Source organism: Anomalospiza imberbis, chromosome 11 (assembly GCF_031753505.1).
Source record: "Anomalospiza imberbis isolate Cuckoo-Finch-1a 21T00152 chromosome 11, ASM3175350v1, whole genome shotgun sequence".
NCBI lineage: Eukaryota > Metazoa > Chordata > Aves > Passeriformes > Viduidae > Anomalospiza > Anomalospiza imberbis.
This window is the reverse complement of record NC_089691.1, coordinates 12,004,543-12,027,065: the sequence shown is the minus strand read 5'-3', so window position 1 is coordinate 12,027,065 and position 22,523 is coordinate 12,004,543. Positions and strand designations below refer to the sequence as shown.

The following is a 22,523-nucleotide window of genomic DNA, read 5'->3' as shown; positions in this document are numbered from 1 at the left end:
GACATCTTTGTTCCATAAAACAAAATGCTTCATTTCCACTCAAAGGGCAACAGTAACTATACAAGACTGCTTGGAGCCTTCCAAAATAAAAGGGTCAGAGGAAAATAAGCCATTTACCATTCAATTATAAAAGCTGAAAAATGGGGAAAACAGAAAAGCCAGAATGATACACTGAACCTAGAGCCTAGGCTGGCTCTTGATGCTGACCCAGGCTGGTAAAAAACTCTTTACCAAAATATACTTAACTGCCTGCTAGAGGCCTTCCAGGAAAGGACCACAGAAAGCAAAAGCTGAAAATTTTTTTTTTTTTTTTTGTTCTCTGCTGCACCTAATTCTCCTCTAGCCTTTCATTGGCAATCTGACACAACTACAAGAGCCCTCCTGCTGCCTGCAAGCTACATCCCTTGCATTTGAAGGGGTCATCACATAGTGCCTTTAATTCAGTAGGACACTAACTACAGTCACCAACTAAAGTAATTAGCTGACATTCATATGCCCAACACTTTCAGATCTTTAATACGTCCATTCTGAAAAACTTTCAGGAAGCAATCAACTTATCCAAACCACACAAAATGTAGCACTAAAAGAAGAACAAACAGGGGAGATAACCTGTGCAACTTCCACCATCCAATTCTGTTTCTTACAAAGCATTAGTCATTTTGATAACTCAACATATACCAGCCCCACAAGCAAACAATGAGATAACTAGGTATTTAAAGTCACTAATAACTGAAAACTTGGAAAAGCTTTAAATGAAAGACAAATCTTTAAAAAACAAAAAGCATAAAAAACCACCAGAGGGTTCTGAGGGGCTTTATTTTTATTTACTAAAGACAAACCATGCTATTCACCTTAAAAGATCTCAGAGAAAATCAACATATGACAAGATTTTTGAGATAAGTACTATTCCAAGAAAACTAAAGCACAAGCAAGATGCAACAATTTGTCCTGATTCATGCAGAAAATGCTAGACAGGATCAGAACTGAGAAGAGAGACCCAAACCACCGAAGAAACCAAGATTTTCATCATCCTTGTATTCAAGCAGTTTACTGAAAGGAAAACAGTCATGGTGTACTGATGCTTGCCTGTTAATATCCTTCCAACAGGGCACAATCAGAAAATTATCTCAAAGTATAATGGGATGAATGGTTACACTCATTTGAGATGAAGGGAAAGAGCTGGAGCAGCAAAAAAGCAATCCCTATTTCGTTCTGAAGTCTCTAAGGGATTCAGGAAGCAGCAGGAATGGTGGAAAGCCATCCACCAAACCTAGGTAACTCATATTGCAGTGATTAACTCACTCTGGGTGCCAGCCTGCCACCTTCTACTGTCAGTGTGGAAAATCCAGTGTAAGCACTGAGAGGGTTCTGAAAGAGGGAACAGAAACACTGGAAAAGAAGATGCAAGACACACACAAAGCAAAGCTAAGAATCACAGCAGCCTTTCTTTTCAGTAATAACTACTGGCTGCAGCACTTATCCCACTTTTGAGACATCAGTAAAATGGACCTATCTCATCAGCGCTCACTTTTTCAAGCAGCAAATCCAGAATTAATATTCACAGGTTCTGTGACTGACATAATTGCAATTTAAAAAGGGCAATTAATCATCAGCCACACTGGTGGCTGACTTGCCAGGCTGGGATCTTTTCTCTCCACACCTGCCAACAAACACACAGGAGGCAAAAGCATCACATGCACACAAAGCCAGGAAGTGCCGTTCTCTCTCTTACCCCAACCCTGGGCTTATGGGGTTTGTTAGTATTTTTTCTCCTATGCCCGCCCCATTGGGATAAGTCCCCCACCCTTTTCTGTAGCAGTCCAACAATGACCAACAAATCTCCCTTGAGTGAGATGACCAACAAATCTCCCTTGCCATGTGGATAAGGAAAGCTTTTCCACATTACATCTCACTCATGCCAGCCAAGAGTGAGGCAATGGAGCATCAACACCTACATCATTAAGTTCTCCTCATCTCCCCGCTTTCCTCTGTATCTTTGCATAAACTTATTTTTTTTTTAAGAGTGACATTTCAATCCCAGTCTTACTTGGAAAGTGAATTACAAAGGTGAGAGCACAGCTCCACAGAATCAGATAACACAGGCAGATGATGGTAACATCAAACCTGGCAAGTGGATTTTATTAGACAAGTCAGAAAAGCCACCAAGTCAGTGTTTCTTCTGTGCTCCTATGGGAAGGTTTTCAGGCAAGTTGTACACAAAACTAAAAACCCAACAACTGTTCTGGGTATCAGTTCTGTCACTTTAAATTCTTTCTATGTGAGGACCCTTTGCCAGATATGAAAGGTATTTCAGCCAACAGCATTTAGATAAGAGACATTTGGAAATTGTCACTCGTGTTCAGGTTCCCAGAAAGAAAGGTCCAAGACTAAATTACTGTAGGGTGAGTATATGACCTCTTTAGGAAGTACAGTTCTTCCTAAGAGGAAGAAAACCAAACTAACCACCATATTATGCCAGTCTTCTTATCTGGGAAGCGCATAAACCACTATAGCTGTAAGTACCACAGAAAACAAGTATGAGGTTGATGGTAAGATTTAGAGCTTAGCAAGCTGCAAGGTCTTCAAGTGACATACTTAACACTATGTCCTTGGGCCAAAAAAAATACATAACATATTTCTAGGCCAAAGGAATTTTGCTCAAACAGGTGCCACTGCTGCCAGCCAGGTGCAGTAGAGGCTGAGAATGCATGTTATAACACAAGCTCTATAGTCCTCCCTTCCTCATTCCTGACAGCCAGCAACCAAAAATTGCCTTCATCGTAACAATACAAAGGAAAAAAATTCAGTGCTTTTGTATGTGAAAAAATGTAATTTCAAGCCTAAGAATTCAGTCAGGATAGAAGCTGGAGCACAATTACATACTGCACGTCTTGGCCAGAGTTCCAAACAAAGGTAGTTGGCAGAACATCTCTGCCACAGATAACACCAACAAATGGCCTCATTTCCATCTATTATAAGATAATGCAGAGGTTATGCTTCCTCATACCATCCTCATCTCTATCAGGTCCCTCTCAAGATTTGCTCTCTTTTTGACACAGGCTCCAGGTGTTCTTCATCCACAAACCTCAGCGCATCATTGCAAGTTAAATGAGGTGTCTCCAACCCAGTCCTCTCAGCTTTGTGAAACTAGAGAAGTACAATTATGAGCCCCCTCTGGCTTTTTCTGCCTTCATTTTGCAAGGGTTTAGAAATCTTTCATAGATCACGTTATTCCCAAACAGACCTTTACCTTTCAATGACACAAGTATCATATTGCCCATGTAACCTCTACTCATATCAGGCAGACCTTGTCATCTCCTTTAACAAAATCACTCCTCAACAAACAAGTGTGTGGTGTTAAGAAACAGCAGGTATTTCACTCAAGCATGCATCTTCTCCGAGTTCAGGAGTAAATACCCTGAATCTCTGTTTCCTCACAATGACTGGCTGAATCAATAATTTTTACTGGGCTCTTCTCCACTCTTAAAGGGTGTTTACCAAAAAGAGTCAGTAACAAAGCAGGGAGGGGGAGAAAAAAAAAAAAGATAAATACAAAGAATCTTCCTTAAACACAAACAGGGTTCATGGGCTGCTGCCCAGGATCGCTGATGCTTCATTTCTTCAAAAGAAAAACAAATACTTATGCTTCCAAATTTTCCCAACTCCTGCAAGCTTAATGTCTCCAATCAGCACTTGCTCACATCTTTATCTTCAAGCCAGTATTATGAAGTTTTGATAAGCTTTTTCCTTTCCAACGTCTCTCACTCCACACAGATAAAAACCACTAATAGAAGACTGAGACCAAAATTGTTGCCTCTTCTATTGCCTACATTTAGCAATCAGCAACTGTCTGAGTATTGTGAGACCCAAAGCACTGCCATGTATTACACACTTATCTCTGCAAAACCACCCTGCACAAGTGACAACTTCCAGGCAGGGGGGAGGGGGAGTTGTGCAGCTTTGTGATAATTAAAGCATAGACGAGTGTCACTGCTGTAGATAATTATGCATTAGCAGTGAAATTACTTAATGGAATTAAATAAACTAAGCCAAATGCTTTGTTTTAAAGTGAATTTAGGGTCTGCAAAAGGTATCCGACTGACAGCCCAGGAGAGCAAGAACAACAGTCCTCCATCATTCACAGAAACCACACAACCCCAGCACAGCCTGGCAGGCTTCCACCTCCACCCAGGTAAAAGGAGAGCAGAGGAAAAGCTTAGGAAAATTTCAACCTTCTCAGTCGGGCTCTGATCTATCTGATGAGCACCCACACAGGGAACCAGGCAGCCACTAAGCAGAGAAGAACAAGTGACTGGGGTAATTTCCTAAAAAAATAAACCAGCTCTGACAAAATGGGTTAGCTCAAACCACAGCCCAACCCCACAAGTACCCATGAGAAGAAAAATAAAAATTAATCAGTGTCAGTACAGACAAGACTCCAACCAACAACAGAAACAACGGGATAAGTAGGTACATGGCCCACAGTGAAACCACCTCCTCCCACCAAACCCATGAGGCCTCTCCCCATCGTTTCCTCTTGCCTCACCAATTGCCCACCTACACACAACTCCTATCACTGGTCTCATCTAGATGGTTTCAACAGCATCCTCCTGCTTGTTAGAACAAGGACTCTCAAGGTCAGTCAGAATTTATAAGGCAGCCATTTCATCTTTTGTGCTTCTCTGGCTACATTCCTTCCTAAAAGATGCTGAACAGTGGAGATTCTGCTGGGTCTGAAAGCCCTGCCAACACCAGGGCCAATTAAGAGTTTCAGGATGATGCATATTAAAGTTATTATGGGAGGCAGTTATGCAGGCAGAATAAATCTTAACTGAACCTTTAAGTGGTTTTTATAACTTGTTTCTCATTCTTGAAAACAGGTGAAGAGATACAAATCCCCTGCCTAAGAAACTGCAGGAATTCCAGTCAACCACCAGATTTTCTTGCTAAAGAAGATTCTGTGCTAATAGCAATAATTCATTTCAGCCAAGGCCAGCTAGATCATCTTTATGTTTTTAAGCTCCAAATTACTCAAATCAGTGAGAAACTTACCATATCAGTGAAGACTGACCTGAAATACTACTTTCACAAAAGCACTGCAGATGCATTTCAAACTTCTGCTGAAACTCCATTTTCCTTCACTATTGGTCTTCTCAGTCTACACAGTCTAATTGCAGATAGTCAAAGCCAAAGAGACACAGATGTAATAGGAAATTTTTACAGAGCAGGCTTTGGAGAGTATCTCATTAGAAGGCCAGAGTGTAGGTCAAATCAGGGAATCCTAAAGAGGATCTGAGGAATGGAGGCAGCAATCTCTGTTTTGACAGCAAACATGAGATGTCATTAGGACAGCATCTGCCACTCTCTTCCACCACTTCCAAAACCAAACTTGCACTCAACAGCTGTTATCTACCCCTCCAAGAAACACTGCTAGAAACCAACTGGAGAGCTGAAGAACAAAGACAAATCAGAGGTGGCTGAGAACATACCACACCATTTGTGTGAAAACCTGCTGCCTTCACAACAACCTTGTCCTCCCCTCTGCAGCCTGAACATACAGCAATGTCACAAGTTCTACATCTCTACATTAAGCAGGAAAGAACCCCAGGCAGCATGGCCAGAAAATAAAAGACAAGCAGTTTGTATATTTTGTCAGTTGACAGTGGCCTCACAGCTCCAAATGATGAAAGACAAGGGGCAATGTTTTTAAATTGAAAGAGGACAGGTTTAGAGTAGATGTTAGGGAGAAATTCATTACTCAAAGGGTGATGAAGCACTGCAATAGGTTGTGCCAGAGAAGCTGTGGATGCCCCATCCTTGGTAACGTTCAAGGCCAGGTTGGATGGGGCCCTCAGCAACCTGAGCTAGAGAATGAAATCCCTGTCCATGGCAGGACAGTTGGAATTAGATAATCCTTAGAGTCCTTTCCAGTCCAAACGTTTCTATGATTTTGCAATTTCTGTAGGAAGCAATGAACTCCAAAAACTTAGTGTAAACTCATCCTGAAAAATATTATGGTAACTCCTGGAGAACCTAGAGTCAGAAGGAAAACAAATAAGCAAAAACTTTGAGACATTTCACTGGTATGCAAGCAATTTGAGGGCTCAGCAGTTCCTGCTCCACCCCTGGAAAGGAGACTTCATGTGTGTCCCTTCAGTGCCACCTTCAGGAAATACTCACTGCTGCTCTCCAAATGCTCTCGACACTGCTGGAAAATTGTATGAACTCAGTGAAGGCATCATCGCTGGCAGACAACTGAGGTGCACATTAAAAACATTTTAGTTCTGAAATAAAGGTATTACAATGAGAATCACACCCCAAAGAACTGCAAAGCAGAGCACAGATGTGCTTGCTGTTGCAAGACCAATACACAGAGCAGCTGCTGGACAGAGCAGTGGGTTTGACCCCACATAAGAAACTTAATTCATCTCCCAGATTCTGCATGAGGCAGGTGATAGATTTTCCCAAATCCTGCATTCAAAGGGATATTGATGAGGATATGCTGTTTGTGAATTGTTTATCAGACTCTCTTTGCACCACCACATCTTAAAGGCTCACTTGAAAAGCCAAAAAAAACACTCTCCCTCAAAAATAATTATAAAAACCAAGCTATCAAAACTGCTTTGGTAATGAAAGCAGAAAGTTTGATAAGAATTCAGTCAGTAATGAAGTGAAAAACATAATGCATAGGTCAAAAAAGACATTCTAATATCATTTATTTATTTACACACACGCCTGCACAAGATGTACCTTAAGCTTCTGGACAGTGTATTGACTTAGCAGTAGATGACATGAATTTTCAAGGAGGAAACTTAGCTCCCAATCACTCTGCATCATGGCTCTTATAATAGGCAGATGACTCGATGACCTGCACGGTGGGGCCTAACCAAGCTCAACAGCAACATCTGCTGGGCAGCAAGCAACTAGAGGAAATTAGTATGACTACATGAAAGTTTGTTACTCCTTCTTATAAACATGTGAACTTTTGCTACAGTTTTAGAATGCCCAGTAAGATACATTTCTTGTACAAAAAGCAGATGTAACTCCTAAACAGATAAGCAAACAACAAGGTACAATTTTTCCTAAGCTTGCATGTGCAGGTGGTCAGAAAAACCTATCATCTAATCACCAAGATTATCATCTAATCACCAAGAAAAACCTATCATCTGATCACCAAGATACTTCACAGTAAAACACTGAAATTAAGTGAGATTAAAATTCCTCTATGCTGGAGAAAATCTCTTCTCTCTAGCTGGTTCAATCACACCTGAAAACACCCATGGTATGCCTTGAGCTTCTTTCTTTCCTAAGGGAGTAGCCTGCATTTGCAAGGCCTGAGACAGGGAAGTATTTATCAACCACATTAGTCCCATCCACACAGAGAAGAATGGCAGCTAAGACCATTAGTGCTTCTCTCCCTGCAGGTACCTTACCATATCCCTTATTAAGCTCAGAAAAAAAGCCTGCTATGGCAGGATGACATTGGAGAATAAGCACAGGTAATGGTTCCCACTTAAGCTGGACACAAACTGACATTTCACCCAGATTAATTACAATGAAAACTCTTATTTTTAGACCAGATGAATGAAATTTGATGGACTACTTGTAAACTAGTCCAAAAAAAGAAAATGCAATTGGGTTGGCAACAGCTTCAAGGCTGCATTTAGACATTCAGCACAATCTACAACAAGAGCTGTGACCTGAGAGGTGGCTTCTGAGCAGCCATCAGATGGGGAAGGGTGTTGATGCATCCCACTTCTGTTCCCAGGAAAGGAACAGTATCAAAATCTTACTTGACCATGGAACCACCTCTTTTTGCAGATCACTGTTTAACAGGAAATCACAGGCAAGCAGCTTTTTAACAGAACCCTATGATAACCTTCAGTAAAACAAAGCTTTGAAAAATTACACTGCAAAATGCTGAGTCTTGAACAGGAAACAGCACAGCAGCTGGGGAGACAACTTTTTAAATGATAGAAAACTATAGGCTGGACTGATGCTCATTATCTTTAAAATTGTAGCTGGCTTTGCAGTTTAAAGCTGTCAAGCTTTTTCAGTTTTGTACTTATAACAGAAGTGTACTTATAACAGAAGTTTATAAAAGGAAAAAGGGTTAAGAACCATGCAACCTTATTTTCAGCTGATATAGTGATTGTTGTTACTGTTGTTGCTTTGGGAGGAGTTTGTCTGATTTGGGTTTTTTTCAGGGTGCTTCTTTGTGTGGTTTGTTGGTTTTGAGGGTTTGGTTGTTTTGGTTTGGCATTTTTTAACATATCTTTATTTCCAATCTCCTTTTTTCCACATTTAGCTGTTAAACTAGGAGAGAATATCATATGAACACACAAAAATGAGTGATTACTCAAGTCTTCAGCTGGGAAGGGAACAGCTTTTGTAAGGAACCTTTTGTGTATTGGAAGTTCGGAAGCCGGGGGTGGGGTCACCCACAGTCTCAGCTTGACAGTGCCAATTACAGCTACAGCAAGATGAACAAATCCATTCTGCTCAGAGGATGGAGAGAAAAGAAGAGACATGAACCTGTATCTTTGAAAAAATAAAGGGGCTTGAAATCATCTACCAGACAGCGAACCGCTTTTTCCACAGCAAAAGCATTAGGCTGAAGATGCAGTGAATGTAAATGGCAAGCTCTCAGTCCTAATTGGAAGAGCACTTGTTATTTAACAAATGTATCCTTGGTCTAATGTTCTATTCAAGCGAATATTAAACTTTTTTTTGAGCTTTTTTCTTTTGGACAGTAATTATACATAGCTCTGCTCAGTCTGTTTGATCAATTTTTACTCGATTCCTACTGTATCATCCTTCAAGTTTGCCCATTATCACAAAGTCTTCAAGGCTAAAAAGGCTCTAAACCCCCTATGTAATGCACAGACAGGAAAAAGAAATACAGCTAACTCTAATTCCTTCCCCTTCCTCACAAGCTTGCAGGTGTTCTATTTTCATTGTCTAAAAAAATCAAAGTCATCAACTCATTTCCTTTCCCTTAGTACAGTCCCTTTAAGAAGCTACTTTCCGTCATGTTTTACTCAGCACTCATAAATAATACAGATAATTGCAGATGGCCATAGCAAACAAGCAGAGAAAGTATACAGATACAGCATAAAAAAAAAAAAATTCTGATGTGCTCCAAAAGCAGAAAGAATTCCTGGCAAATAGAAGCAGCTGCATCCAGGTAATTTTTTTAGTTGATGTACAGCAATCAGAGAGCCAAAAATAATAAAGGGACAGACTTCAGACAAAGCTACATAAAGGTGCTGGCAACTCAGTTCCTTCAGCAGCAACACATTTCCTACCTCATCCTCATGTGCATGTCCACAGTTATTTCTTCCCTAAAAATCTGCATTAGTAAGGAGAAATATTAGTCATAGAAAGGTAAGTTTAAACCTGCTGAAACTCCAAAATAGATAAGCAGCATTCAATTAGGAGGATATTAGGCTGACTATAATAATGAACTCTGAGAGAGTCCAGCCAGCCACCCAAGAGTTAACATCATGCTTTTCTCATCAAAACCTCTTCCAAGAGGTTAAGCACACAATAGACTATCTAAAGCACAGCTAGAAAGGCTGCTTGAAATTCCACACATGTGCCTCAGCAATGTATTTCTATTAATGTCCAGTGTGTGTCAGCGTGAAGATAAGGTACCAACATCATGTCCAACCAGCCAGCTAGAGAATGGGACGCCGTGTAAAACATTGTCTGATGCTTAAGATCCCGGAGAACGGCGGCGTTTGCAATCTCACCCCCTGCACACGTGCCTGATAACACCAACAACAAGGAGAGGCAGCAGGAGCAAACCATCCTGCAGCTTTGGGAAAGTAAAAAGATGGAGAGACAAAGAAGGAAGCAAGCAAGAATTAAAATAAACATCAGCAAATTGGGGCAGGTTTGAGGATGTCCAACTGGAGCAGAGGGAATAAACAAACTGGAAAAAACCTCAGTGAAACTTAGTCTTTGTATCAGCTCACTCCAACTGTTCTTTAAGGTGAGAAATAAAAAGTTACATCGGTGATTATTTTGATTACTCACACATACCATTTAGACTCAGTTTGATCTACTAGTATCAATCCAACAAAGCCATTTGTACTGGGACTTGTGGAAGACACTGTATTTGAGGAAACATGATCTTGACCAGGACACACCTGCTCTGCTGGGCCTGGCTCTGGCAGCTTGAGAAGCCCACGAGCAGCTGGTGAATTCCTACTGGAATACCCGTGCCAGTTGTGCTGTGCACTGACAGGTGCTATCACACAGATACATTCCAGCCCATCAGGAATCTTCCTATTAGCTGAGCAGTTTGCTAATTTAATCTGTAACTTACCTATGCTTGAGAAAGGTAAATTGTATGTGGATGAAGGGGTGGAACGCAGTGATTCCGGCTGGGACACCACAGTGCATGGAAGAGGTGGTGATCCACACAACAGTTAAGACACAGTTTGGCCTTTGGGCCTGTCTTGTGCTGCTTATGCCCCCCTCAATGAGCTGTAAATTAGAGCAGAATTCTCTACAACACAGTAGTCTGACAGCAGAATAAGAAGACTCAGTACTAGTTTTGCTGGACCAGTCACAGAAAAATATCAATATTTTATTCTCCTATTTCTTTATGAATTGAATATTTTGCAGTTATACATAGGGGAAAGTGAAGGCTAATCTTATCTTTTACTTCTTAAATGATGAAATGGCTTTACAGTAACCCTAAATCAGAACAAATGAATCTTGAAGAACTTTCTGTGGAATATATAAACTTGGTAGACAAAAAAAAAAAGTGTGAAATACAGGCATGGAAAATGGAAGGTAGGACAGGGGAAGTAGGCAGCACCCGAGACAACTTCAATTTGTTGCAGCTGTTGGATTTTAAAAAAGGCCAACCTTGTGATAAGGTCTCTTAGCTCAAGAGACTACAAAAAATGAGAAGCACAAACGACCATCAGCTGCTGAAGTCGGCGAAAACTCTCCAAACACAAATTAACCTTCAGTCAGGAGATAAAAGACTAGCTGCAGAAATTGGAAGTTATTAAAAAATGCTATAAATGTCTGACAAATCAGAGCAGCAGCAGCAGGAAAATAAGCAGTACATAGGCAGAATCTTACCCTTAGCCAGGTAACACCTTCTCCTTCCCTCAAGAAAAGAGGAGGTTCTCTTTTGCGTTGGCTGTGTTTTCAATTTCTGCCTTTATTGTAGTGCACGCTCTCCAAAATTGCTTTAGTTAAATTTAGACCTCACTGATGCTCCAGAGAACACAAGTTATTAGCTTGCTGGAGGTAGAAGACATGTAGATAGATCCTCACCATCCCAAGCTTAAATTTAATGCAAACCTTTCCAAAGTCCATCATTTAACACTTCAAGATTATTTTCTATAGGGATCCCTTAAATGTTTAATGTTTTAATGGTTTCATTAAGTAATTCTTTCACTGAAGAAATAAACCCACTTTTATAGTGGAGGGTAGCAGACAAAGAGGAGCCCAATTGTAGCGAAAAGTAGGGATGTTCAGGCCTGAGACTATAGAATAACAGACCACTCATTTTAAAGTCTCCACATACTAATATATTTTCTTCAAGAGAAAGTCTGGAAGAGTGTCTCAGGCTAACACAGCAAGACTGAGAGGGATACAAGGCACAAGGACTGAAGATATTTAAATACCCCGTCAATAGTTTACAACATTTAGTAATAAATCATTGAGTCTCAAACCTAAAAATAAATCTTTCCATTTGTATCAACATATTGAAAAGGCAGCTTCATTTAATGAGTGAAAGAATTAGCTGTCAATTAGTAAGAGCAATCAAAAACAACTGCATTGCAACTTCTAGCCCAAGACACTGCCACTCTTGCTAACCTGGCTGTGACCCTACCTGGTTCTGCAGGCACCGAGGCAGCTCTGGGTGTTTGACATACAGCCTTGTGAACGCTCTGCAGAGAGCCAAACCACAGCAAACCACCTTCGTGAGGACGTGCTGCCCCCACAACTGTAGGTAGGAATGAAGATTCTAATAACTAAATGCACCACTTATTTTCTAAAGAAAACATAAAAATAATCTTAAAAAAAAGCTGTCTTTCATAAACACGTATGAAAACCTGTTCCTAACAACTGCAACATCAATGAAAATCAAACTAAATGGGCTTTTTCCTCGTTTTCCACTATTATTTAAAACAAGCCTCCATACTTTCACAGATTTCAATCGATGTTTTCTGCCTCACCCATAAAAAAACTTCAATCAAGAAGTATTTCAGAAAATAAAAAGCCAGGAAACACCAACCTCATGCGTTAGCCATGTCACCTCCCAGAACCAACCTATTTTTTATACACAGGTTTACAGCTTTAGAAAGGGAAGGGTTCAGCTCAGCATGCTGTGTTTTAGCTGTAGAGCCAGCAGGACCAAATAAACTGTCCCTGAGGTGAGCAGTCTCCAAACCATAATGCAAAGCTCACAGAGACAATACCTTTCATTACATCAACTCAAACAAAAACAGGGAGGAAAAAAAAAGACAAGTTTTGACAATAGAGACCTGACCTTGAAACCAGCAGTGTCACTTCACTGATGGCTCCACACTGTCAAAGTTCCAACAAACACCATGCTACTGCTGGGCCTCATCCGGTCAGTACAGCTTGTCACAATGGTAGGAGATTACACACTACAAAACCCCGGTTAATCTAGGAATGCTTACCTACGGCTAATCAGCCAGGATGAAGCTGATCCCCAGCTTATCACAAAGTAAATGAAAGCCTTAACAAAGTAAATCATGTTCAGCACAGTTTCTAAAACAATCTTCAGTACCAGCTCAGCTGCATCTACTGCTGACACTGATCAACAACAGTGGGCAATTCACAGCAAAAAACCCCACAAGATTCACTTAAAGCTTCATCAAATACCAGGAATATAAAGGAAACTTTGCACAAATGGGCTGATTGGATCATTCCTTCATGCCTACAAAGTAAAAAAGAAAGTATCTCATCACTCCCTAACACCAAAATTCTCCTCCATTGTAACAATCTATGAACTGGCTGTTTATGCTGTTTTCAGTAATTTTAAGCAGTTTTACTTCCACATTCTTTGAAATGGAGAAGAAAGCATACCAGTTAAAATGTCAGCAGCCCAATATACACTAAATTCAGGGTGGAAGTGTCCAAAGTATGCCATAGCACAGCCCAAGAATTCAGAATGCCACATTCACAAAGTGAATTTATCAAAACCCACTGCTTCATCAAAGGCACTCCCAATCATGTATTCTTCTTTCATCCCATCTTTCCTGAATCAAGAAGAGGAGATGAGAGGCTCTGAGAAACAAAGATTATATCTGGGCAAGAAATCATCTGAAAGAATTCAACAGCCTACAACCAATTACAATCAGCTACTGGAGCAACCTGAAACAAACTCATATTCTTGTATTTCCTTTCATGCCCATTTAAGCCATGCTAGTCACAACAGTCCAATGCTGGAACCACCAGAAAGCAAAGGCTGCCATCCAGCAAGCCAGTGAGCAGGCACTGGGAATAGCAAGTCATCCATCATGGGCTGCTGGATAAACTTTCCAGCAATTATGAATTCCCTGCCCAGTCTGTTTCAAGCAGCAGCCAGTGCCTGTCAGTCTTGCCTGAAACAGCTGGTCATAGTGCATAGTCTGTCCTACCATCACCCCATTTCTGAACTCGTTCTTTCAAAATGAGAAGGAAGACGACGACTTTTGGTCAATAACTCTGACAAAGCCATTATCCTTGGGGTATTTAATGGGGAGATAAGAACTTCAGGGCTTTGCAGAAATCATATTAGTTCAATGCTCAAATCCGGGTAATGCTTCTTTTCAAAGTATTAATTTCATTTATTCTATTTGCTCTCCCTCTGTCCTGATAACACAAGTGCACATGGCCTCTAAATGAGATCCTCCTATTTTATAAGTTATAATCCTCCCTTTCTAGAGTAGTAATGAGATGTCTTCGCTTAATCACGTTTATTCCCCCCTCCCCAGCTTCTGCTTTTATCCATCCCCATTCCACATTGATTTGTCTTAAAGGTTTCAGTAAAAACCATCAGGCACAGAGTCCCTGGCTCCAAGAGGCTCCTGATGCATATGCTGCACATGCTGCTCAACCTTCAGGGATTACAAAAGCAAAAAGGAGGAAAAAGAGAAGCTTTGTTTGCAAAGCTTCCTTTACTGGTAGGAAGGAGGGAAAAAAAAAAGAAACCCAAAAGAACTGAGAAGTTAAGAGAACAAGTTTTGATTAATTGGAAATGCAAAAGGAAAGATTTCTCGCATAGAGGAATAGTGAGACTATTCACAACATAGTCAAGCAATTAAATAACTTGACTGACAACTTCGCAAGTTCCTCATGCTAGAAATAGAAAAGGATTTAAAGATAGCTGTGTTAATTCTTGGGTATTTCACATGAGACTTTAGGCACAGCACCAGCATTAGTTAAACACCCTAGGCCTTGCTCTGAAACACTGTACATATAATCCTTGTTGTGCTGTAAGTACCCACAGCATTAAATTATTCAAAGAGTCCATTCAGCACCATGATCCTGCAGTGCTGCACAAACAAAAAAAAAATTTATCTCTAATACAAATTGGGGAGAGTTCTTCTACAGCAGCTTAGCAGACTACTTTCATTTGAGCCAGTCCCCAGGGTTAATCAAAAAGCCATATTCACTCAAAGAGGAAAGAGAATGCTGCACTATTACTTATAGAGCTGTTTTGCTTCTTAAACTAAAGCTGTAAGGAGTTTTACTCAAAACCTAAGGAAACTGGAAGCTAAGTACCTTCTCCAAAGTCATTAAAAGAAAAAGAAAGGTCATGACAAAAATGTAGAAAAGGAGCCAGGTATTTAACTCTAAATCCCTCTTGAAACCAGTACACTTCAAGGAGAAAAAATTAGCTAAACAAAATATACAAACCACAATAAAATAACAATAAATTTTAATCTGCACCCTACCCTATAAACAATCTAGTAACTGGCCCCAGAAGCTGACAGCAAGTTCCATATCAAAGGTTAATTCTAGTCCACCCTCTCTTTGTGTGCACCATATAATAACACTGAAGTGCTTATAGCAATATTTCCAATAATAAAAGCCAGTGAGTGAAAGCTATAAAGAATAGATTAAACGACATGCAATGTTCAGCACAACCACAATGAAATCACTTCAAAATACATCTATGGTACTTGGATTTATACAAGTGGTATGGTTACAGGGGAATGTTCCAGCACTACTGCAGACAACAGTACAAAAAAGGGCTACTAATCACTGAACTATTGATATGTTAAGAGCACAGGGCAGTTCAAGATCTTAATGCAAATACTAAAAAAAATGAATCAAATTTTCTAATTATATGTGGCATAGTTTTCAATTTTTACCAAATTAAGTGCTGCTTAAGAAGCAAATTATTCCTTTGTTATTTCTTTCATGGGAGTTGCCCCATTTTTAATCTCATTTCCCTAATAGGTCACAACAACAACAAAAACAACCCTGGAAGTTTCTCTCTTATAAATGTAAGCAGATAATTTTCATTGCTATCTGTACGTGGATTACCACTAGATACCTTGAGTTCCACTACTATCTTCTACGTGAAAGAGAAGATTGACACAAGACATGGATGAACAGCTCATATCCAGTATTTTCCCCATTTGCTGGGGCTTAAAAACAGAAGAGCAAGAAACACTCAAGCCCTATTCATAATAAAGGAGGATAATACTAGAAGACAAAGGACAGACATGGTTTTAGTAGGCTTGAGTCAATACAATAAGGTAACCATGCCCAAAATGAAACTGTAGCTGAGATACAGCAAGTCTGATAGGGATCCCAATAATTTAAGTCTGGCCACAACAGTTCCTTTTTAGGAATATATCTAGAAGCTGACAAACAACAGCTCTGTCCTCATCTTTGCAAGGACAGACTAGACTATCCCTTTTTTTAAGGATCCTAAATTTATGACTGATCAAGAGATAGTTAAAAAGCAATGAAATGTAACAGTTTTTCATTCTTCCACCCCATTCTGGGCTAACACACTCTGGTCACTATTTATCACAATGGGACCTTAAACAGATTTTTACAGAGCATGGTATGGGTATGCAACACTACAGGATTGAAAGCTAATTCAGATAATGAAGCAGCTTTTCTATGTGAGCAGTCAGGTTCCAGTCAGGTTCCAGCAGTTAGAGGTGTCTTCTTTGCATTTCACAAATATTGCATGACTCCGCTAGTCACATTTCTTCAGGATTACACTCCACCTCATTGCAGAGAGGCAGGGCTCTACTTTGAGCAAAGTCATATCTTCAGATTGGACAACAAATCCACCAACAACTTCTTCCCCTTGCTCTTACAGAAGCCAGTTAACTGCATTCATAAAGAGAATATTCTCTCTCTAGTGGAAAGAGTGTTAATACTGCACCTGCTGACCCAAATGTCCTTTGCAGAGGAGCAACAGTCACCTGCCTCAGACATCACTGCTCTGAAGCTCAGCAGTGATCCAGCACCCTATCATCACGATACAATCTGCCAAGAGGAAATTTCCTGCCACACAGCAACCATTCACAAGCTGTATCTATCTAGGAGAGCAATCTCAGACACCTACCAATCCAATCATACACAGATTTTATCATGGAGACAAAGTACAGTTGGGTCCAAAACCACAAACAGACCAATTCACAGAAGAGAATTTCCTTAAAGACTGTTAACCACCAAAGTGAAAATACAACCTCTTGCTTTCAAAGCCTCTGAGTCTTAGAAAATCAGCATTTCCAAGGGTATAGGTGGGAAATAGTGTTATATTCCTGCTCTGTCCTCATGCTCTCCATCAGCAGCTGCTAGGGATCACTGTCAGAGATGGACTACAGCTATAAAGACCTATTCTTTGTACCACTGTCACCATTCTTACATATATTTTATTTATTCAGTCCCTTCCCAAAAATATCTGTATATTTTTAAATGCTTCACATTTTGCCTGGGGAAGCCAAGCCTGCTAGCATTCAACATATTAAAAAACCCCAAACCTCACAGGATTCTCCACTTAAATCAAGTACACATTTGTTAAGCTACAGATCAGTAGGATAAAAGAACCACAATAAAGACTATCCATACTCCAGTATGTCCCTTCCCTAAACCATCCCTTCAGTATGCACCAGGCAAGGAGAGCTCTCTTGATCTAGTACTCTCAATAAAGTTTTAACAGCACAGTCTAAAGGAATGAGCAGTTGGATCTCACTGTGGCAAGCATGGCCCCACCTCACTGTCACACCCTGACACCACTGCAGATCAGGAAAAAGTGGCAGCTCCAGTAGGACTCTGCACTGGTTACAGACAGTACACCATTGCCATAGGAATGGCAGTATGTAAAAGAAAACAATCTAAAATAATATCATGTGAATATTAAGCACCAATGACAATCCCAGTGTACTGTAGTGATTGATAAAAGCCTTTTGCTCTACTCAGCCTCATCTCACTGTACTTGTGCCTCCAGCACGGCTCTTCTCAGCACTGGCATGACAGCAACCTAATGGGTCATCATAACACCAAGGTGCCTGACTAATAGAAAAAGCTGCAGCAAGAAGTCCCCGAAAGTCAGTCTGCCTGCTGGGCAAGAACAAATTGGTTTGGGAGTCAGTGGTGTGTTCAAAAAAGGGTTTATGCTTTCTGGGCACTAAAAATCAATCCTAGACCTTCCTCAAAAGGTTGCAATACTTGACAGTTTTACAACAGCTCTTCTGTTACCAGATTTATAAAAGACTCAAACAAATGAAAACATGGTTACTTGTTATTAATTTGTGTACATGCACTATTATAACCTAGAAAAAAACAGAGCAAAGTCTCAGGATATATCAGGTCAGCAGAATTTGATCCTGTATATATTGAAACGTTTATTTCATACACTTGAGAGCTCAGAAGAGTTCTCTGAGCTAGACAAGGACCACATACACACACACACCATACTCCCTGCCACTGGTAAAGCTGTCCCTAGCACAGCCATCCTTCATGCCTTGGCAGCATGGAGTGACATGCTGCAAGTGGAGCTTGCAGCTGCACTGCGAGCCAAATGTTAAGTGATGAGTGAGGTGAGGAATATTTCAGCCTAAACCCAAGTTTCTAAGTTCATCACACAAGTGACATTAAATGAATCCCCTCAAGCAAAGCCATTTTATCCTGTGCAGGTTGGAAACATAGCAGGGGGTTTGTTACTCACCAGCTGGGCTGCTCTCTGCCTCTCCTCAATAATGCTGTTCCTTTCCTTGGCCTCACTGGCTGCTTCCCTCTCTCTCTTGGCCAGCCAGAGCAACTCCTCTTGGACTAGTGTCTGTTCTTCCACATACCTGTATGAGCATCAAATGCAGAGAGAAGGTCATCAGCAGACTTCTGGCAACATGGCTTGTCATGGAGTAGCCCTGCTTAAAACCAAAACACAAATCCAGAATCTATTTGACACAAAATCTGCTCACAATCCCATTATCAGCGGGAACTCAAAAGCCCAACAAACTTCAAATATGACCTGCAATTCCAGTGAGGTACAGCTCTGGCAACAACAGCAGGCATAGAATCACATAAGCTCATACTTCTGTTATATTTAGCTCTATTAAGTACTTAAATTATCACCTGAAAATAATGAAAATAGGAAGCAATTAGCCAGACAAATAGACATTGCTTTGGAAAAGATCAAGGGACATACAGCAATAAAAGGAGTCAGCCTGGCTGACAATGCTGCTCTTTGGCTCCTCCACAGGAAAGAAAAATCACACAAAATGTATGCAGCAACAGCACTAAGAGAAGCATCCCTGAACCAAAAAAGGCTTCAAAGCCTCAGGTATCAAAACGTAATCATAGAATAGAATCACAGTATTGTTAAGGTTGGAAAAGATCAAGTCCAACCATTAACTCAACTCCACCATGTACCCCACTAAACCATGTCCCCAAGTGTCACGTCCACAAGCCTTTTGAATACTTCTAAGAATGGTGATTGCATCACTTCCCTGGGCAGCCTGTTCCAATGCCTAACCACCTTATCAGTGAAGAAATCTTCCCTCATACCCAACCTAAACCTCCCCCCGCACAACTTGAGGCTGCTTCCTCTTGTCCTGTCACTTGTTACACCTGGGAGAAGAGACTGACCCCCACATCTGGCTACAATCTCCTTTCAGGTGTTGCAGATCCATGAGGTTCCCCGGAGCCTCCTTTTCTCCAGGCTAAACACCCCCAGCTAGTGCCAAGGAGACTTGTGCTCCAGCCCCTTCCCCAGCTCCCTTGCCCTCCTCTGGACACACTCCAGCACCTCAATGTCTTTGTGTAGTGAGGAGCCCAAAACTGACCCAGGATTTGAGCTGTGGCCTCAACAGTGCCCAGTACAGGGGGACAATCACTGCCCTGCTCCTGCTGGCCACCCTATTGCTGACACAGCCAGGATGCCACTGGCCTACTTGGCCACCTGGGCTCAGCTGGGCTCATGTTCAGCCACTATCAAACACACGCCCATTATGCTCAGACTGAAGTAAAACACAGACATATGCATACATAGATATATTCCCAAATGAGCTAAACTATTGTCTTTTTCAAGAGCTTCACCTCACCTCCTGTAGAGATCCTGCTCTGCAGCAGAGTCACTTGCCTTTGGTGGCTGAATTTCTAGAAAGGAGAAGAGAAATCTGTGACAACTAATAGTACTACAAATGTAGTCCTTCATCACATCATAAATTATTTTAGGAGAATTTCATATTATTCATCAAGGGAAAAAAATGTCAAAAATTTAAGTTTGACGGATAGAGTTTGAATTTATGAAACAGACACACCAACAGCACCATTTTCAAACAGGCACACTGAATAAACCATCCTACAGAAAACTTCTATGTGAGGATATTAACTCCTTAAACCCTTATATATGCTGAAGCATGAGCATGGTTGTAGACCTATTTTCCATTTCCTTCCTCTAGTTCCAGTAAGTCTTCCTCTTGACCTCCTTCTCTCCTTGTAATTAAAAGGGATTCCACAAGTGAAGATGAAATTATTTGATGGTGTTCAGGTCATCCATAAAGCTAAATCTACATTCAGGAAAGACAGAGGCTGACAGCAAACAAATCCCTAAAAGCAAAGGCCTAGCTCCCTAATGTCATTTTAGTCTGGATGCCATAAACAAATCCACACTGCTGATATACATCACCAAAGTCTATTTGAGAACCAATAGAAATCAAATAGTTTTCTGATATGTAAAGACAGACAAGTTCAGAAACCAAGATTTCATCATCCACTTAGCCAGCTGGGCTTAGACAGGTTATCTTTCCCTATGAGCTTCTTTCCAAAGAATAAAAAGCAGTACTTCCCTCACCCATGCACAATATACACCCTGGGTAGGCACAGCAGACAACAAGGCAGCTTGCCAGAAATGAAAAGCAAACTATCTCTGCCTTGTTTATTACACGTTGATCTGAAATGCTAGAAATGTTCACAGAGTGATGCAGGCTAACCAAAGAGCTCCTCTCACAACGGGGTAGCACTGATAACTACCAGCATCCTCTGAAACAGGCAGTGGCAGCACCACCCCACAGTACCTGTAGGTCTGGGTTTCCCTTCTGCAGCCAGTGAGGATGGAGCTGTGCCATTGGATGCACGGGGAGATCTCTGGTTGTCCCTTCTACTTTGAGAGGATCCTTTCATCCGGTTCACTACATCTTCAGTGAGCTGAAACACAGAACCAGCCAAGTCAGTTTCTGGTGTGTATTTCACCATGAACTCCCCGTTTGTTAGTTCCCGTGATAGCACAGAAGTGTTGTCAGTCACCTCACTGCAATGTCCCTCCAGTCCACGCAGTCAGCACTTGTATGTTGACTTTACATTTTCAAAACCCATACCCTACCAGTAAGTGACAAAACTTCCAGTCTACTGCCTGACCCTAAAAGCATCACTAGACAATCATCCACAAACACCAACAAAGGTGGAGAGCACCCCTAAAGACGTGAACTCTTTGTACAGGGACAAATCTACCAGAAGTGGAAGGAAAGGAATTAAGCAGGTTCTAAGTCCATCTTTTCCTCTTCTCGAACCTAGCTCAGCATGGCAGACATGCTGCAACCCATATGAGAGAGAACAGCCTCCCACCCACATAAGGCTGCAAACACTTTTGCAATCTCAACTTCATTTTCACTGCCTGACTTGGGTTCAAACCCATGAAAAAGAAAGAAAAGTTAACTTGAAGTTTTCTGGCAATTCAGTCCAAAAGATTTCTCACAGCACTGTTAAAACTGTCCCCTTCCTCCTGCCAAGGGCAGAGGGTCTGGTTGCAGCACAAAACTAAATGAGGCTGTTCCCCACCTAGACTTGCCGCAGTAGAAAACATATTTTTAGCTATACCACTACTGCCCAACTTGACAGCATTTTTAATACCTTCATTTTATATTGTTATCATGCCCAATTCCTAATTTTAAAGACATAAATGCTTGTCTATATCCTGTAAAGAAAAATTAGGCAAAGATAATTTTACCTCCATCAAATACTTTAACAAGGAGATAGGCACAAAATAATTAGTCAAAATGGGATGAAAAATAAGCAGCCACAGCAACACTCTGTCAGTTCATTTCTGGCAGATTTTAGGGAGAAATCACATAAAAGTATCATGAAGCAAGAGCAATAAAAATGATGGTAGTAATAAAAAAAAAAAAACAAAAATAACATGTAAAAAACCAAAGAAAAATATAAACGGGAAAAAATATTCCTTAACGGTAGCACCACCACTCCCTAGGGCTCGTTTCCACAAGACACGCTCGTCAATCTCCGACCGAAGGGCAGGAAGCAGTTTCCCGCTGGCCCCGCAGGAGCAGCTCCCTGCTTCCAGCTCTCGTCCGCGCTGCTCTGCCCGCGCTGCTCCGCCCGCGCTCCGGCCCCCTGAGCAAGGGCACAGCTGTCTCCCCGGGATGCCCTCAGAGCCGCGCAGCACCGTTAGCTTCAAACTGCTTGCAAAGCACAAGGCAGGGGCAAAACGAGGTCATTGAGCAGCGAGGAGAGAGGGTTGAGAGCAGAGTTTGGAAGTGAAAATAAAGAGCTGGCGTGCCCCCGCTGGACAGCGGCCATGCCCAGGCCCCCAGCCCTCTTTCCCACCACTCGCCCCATCACCTCTCCAAACGCCTATTCCTTCAGCCTTCCAGGTTTCCCTCCCCTCCTCCCCGCTTCCCCACTCGTCCCTTCCAGCGCTGCACCTCGCTCCCCTGACCTCCCGGCCGGAGCCCCCCCCAGCCCGGCTCCCTCCGCCCCCGGCCCCACGACACCCCGGGCCGCCTCACCCTGATGCCCTGCAGCACCCGGACTCGCTCCCGCTCATCCAGCCCGAAGGACACCCTCCTGCCGCCCTGGCTGCTCTCGCTGCCGCCCATGCCGCCCGGTCCTCGCCGCGCCCCTCTCCCGCACCGGCCGCCAGCAGCGCCCCTGCCCCGGCAGCGCTGCCAATATTCCCGCTCCCCATTGGCGGCGGCCGCGGTACGGCCAATAGCGCGGCGCGGTGCTAGCGGCCGGGCGCGGTGCACGCTGGGGGATGTAGTCTGTGCCGGGAG

The 22,523-nt window shown here is 41.9% G+C and overlaps 1 protein-coding gene across 4 annotated transcripts in view; it reads right to left on the bottom strand.

The window, feature by feature from the left end:
* Nucleotides 1–22,523, bottom strand: part of CHCHD6 (coiled-coil-helix-coiled-coil-helix domain containing 6) — a 109,443-nt gene that overhangs the window by 86,549 nt on the left and 371 nt on the right. For 2 of the 4 annotated variants that reach the window (XM_068201950.1, XM_068201953.1), the window contains exons 1-4: nucleotides 22,257–22,420; nucleotides 20,532–20,661; nucleotides 19,557–19,611; nucleotides 18,182–18,308 (exon numbers count right to left, since the gene is read on the bottom strand). In XM_068201950.1, the coding sequence (XP_068058051.1) occupies nucleotides 18,182–18,308; nucleotides 19,557–19,611; nucleotides 20,532–20,661; nucleotides 22,257–22,346 (402 nt within the window). In that variant the 5' untranslated portion in view covers nucleotides 22,347–22,420. Of the gene's footprint in view, nucleotides 1–18,181; nucleotides 18,309–19,556; nucleotides 19,612–20,531; nucleotides 20,662–22,256; nucleotides 22,421–22,523 lie in introns of those variants that run through there. The other 2 variants (XM_068201952.1, XM_068201951.1) reach the window with 2 other exon arrangements.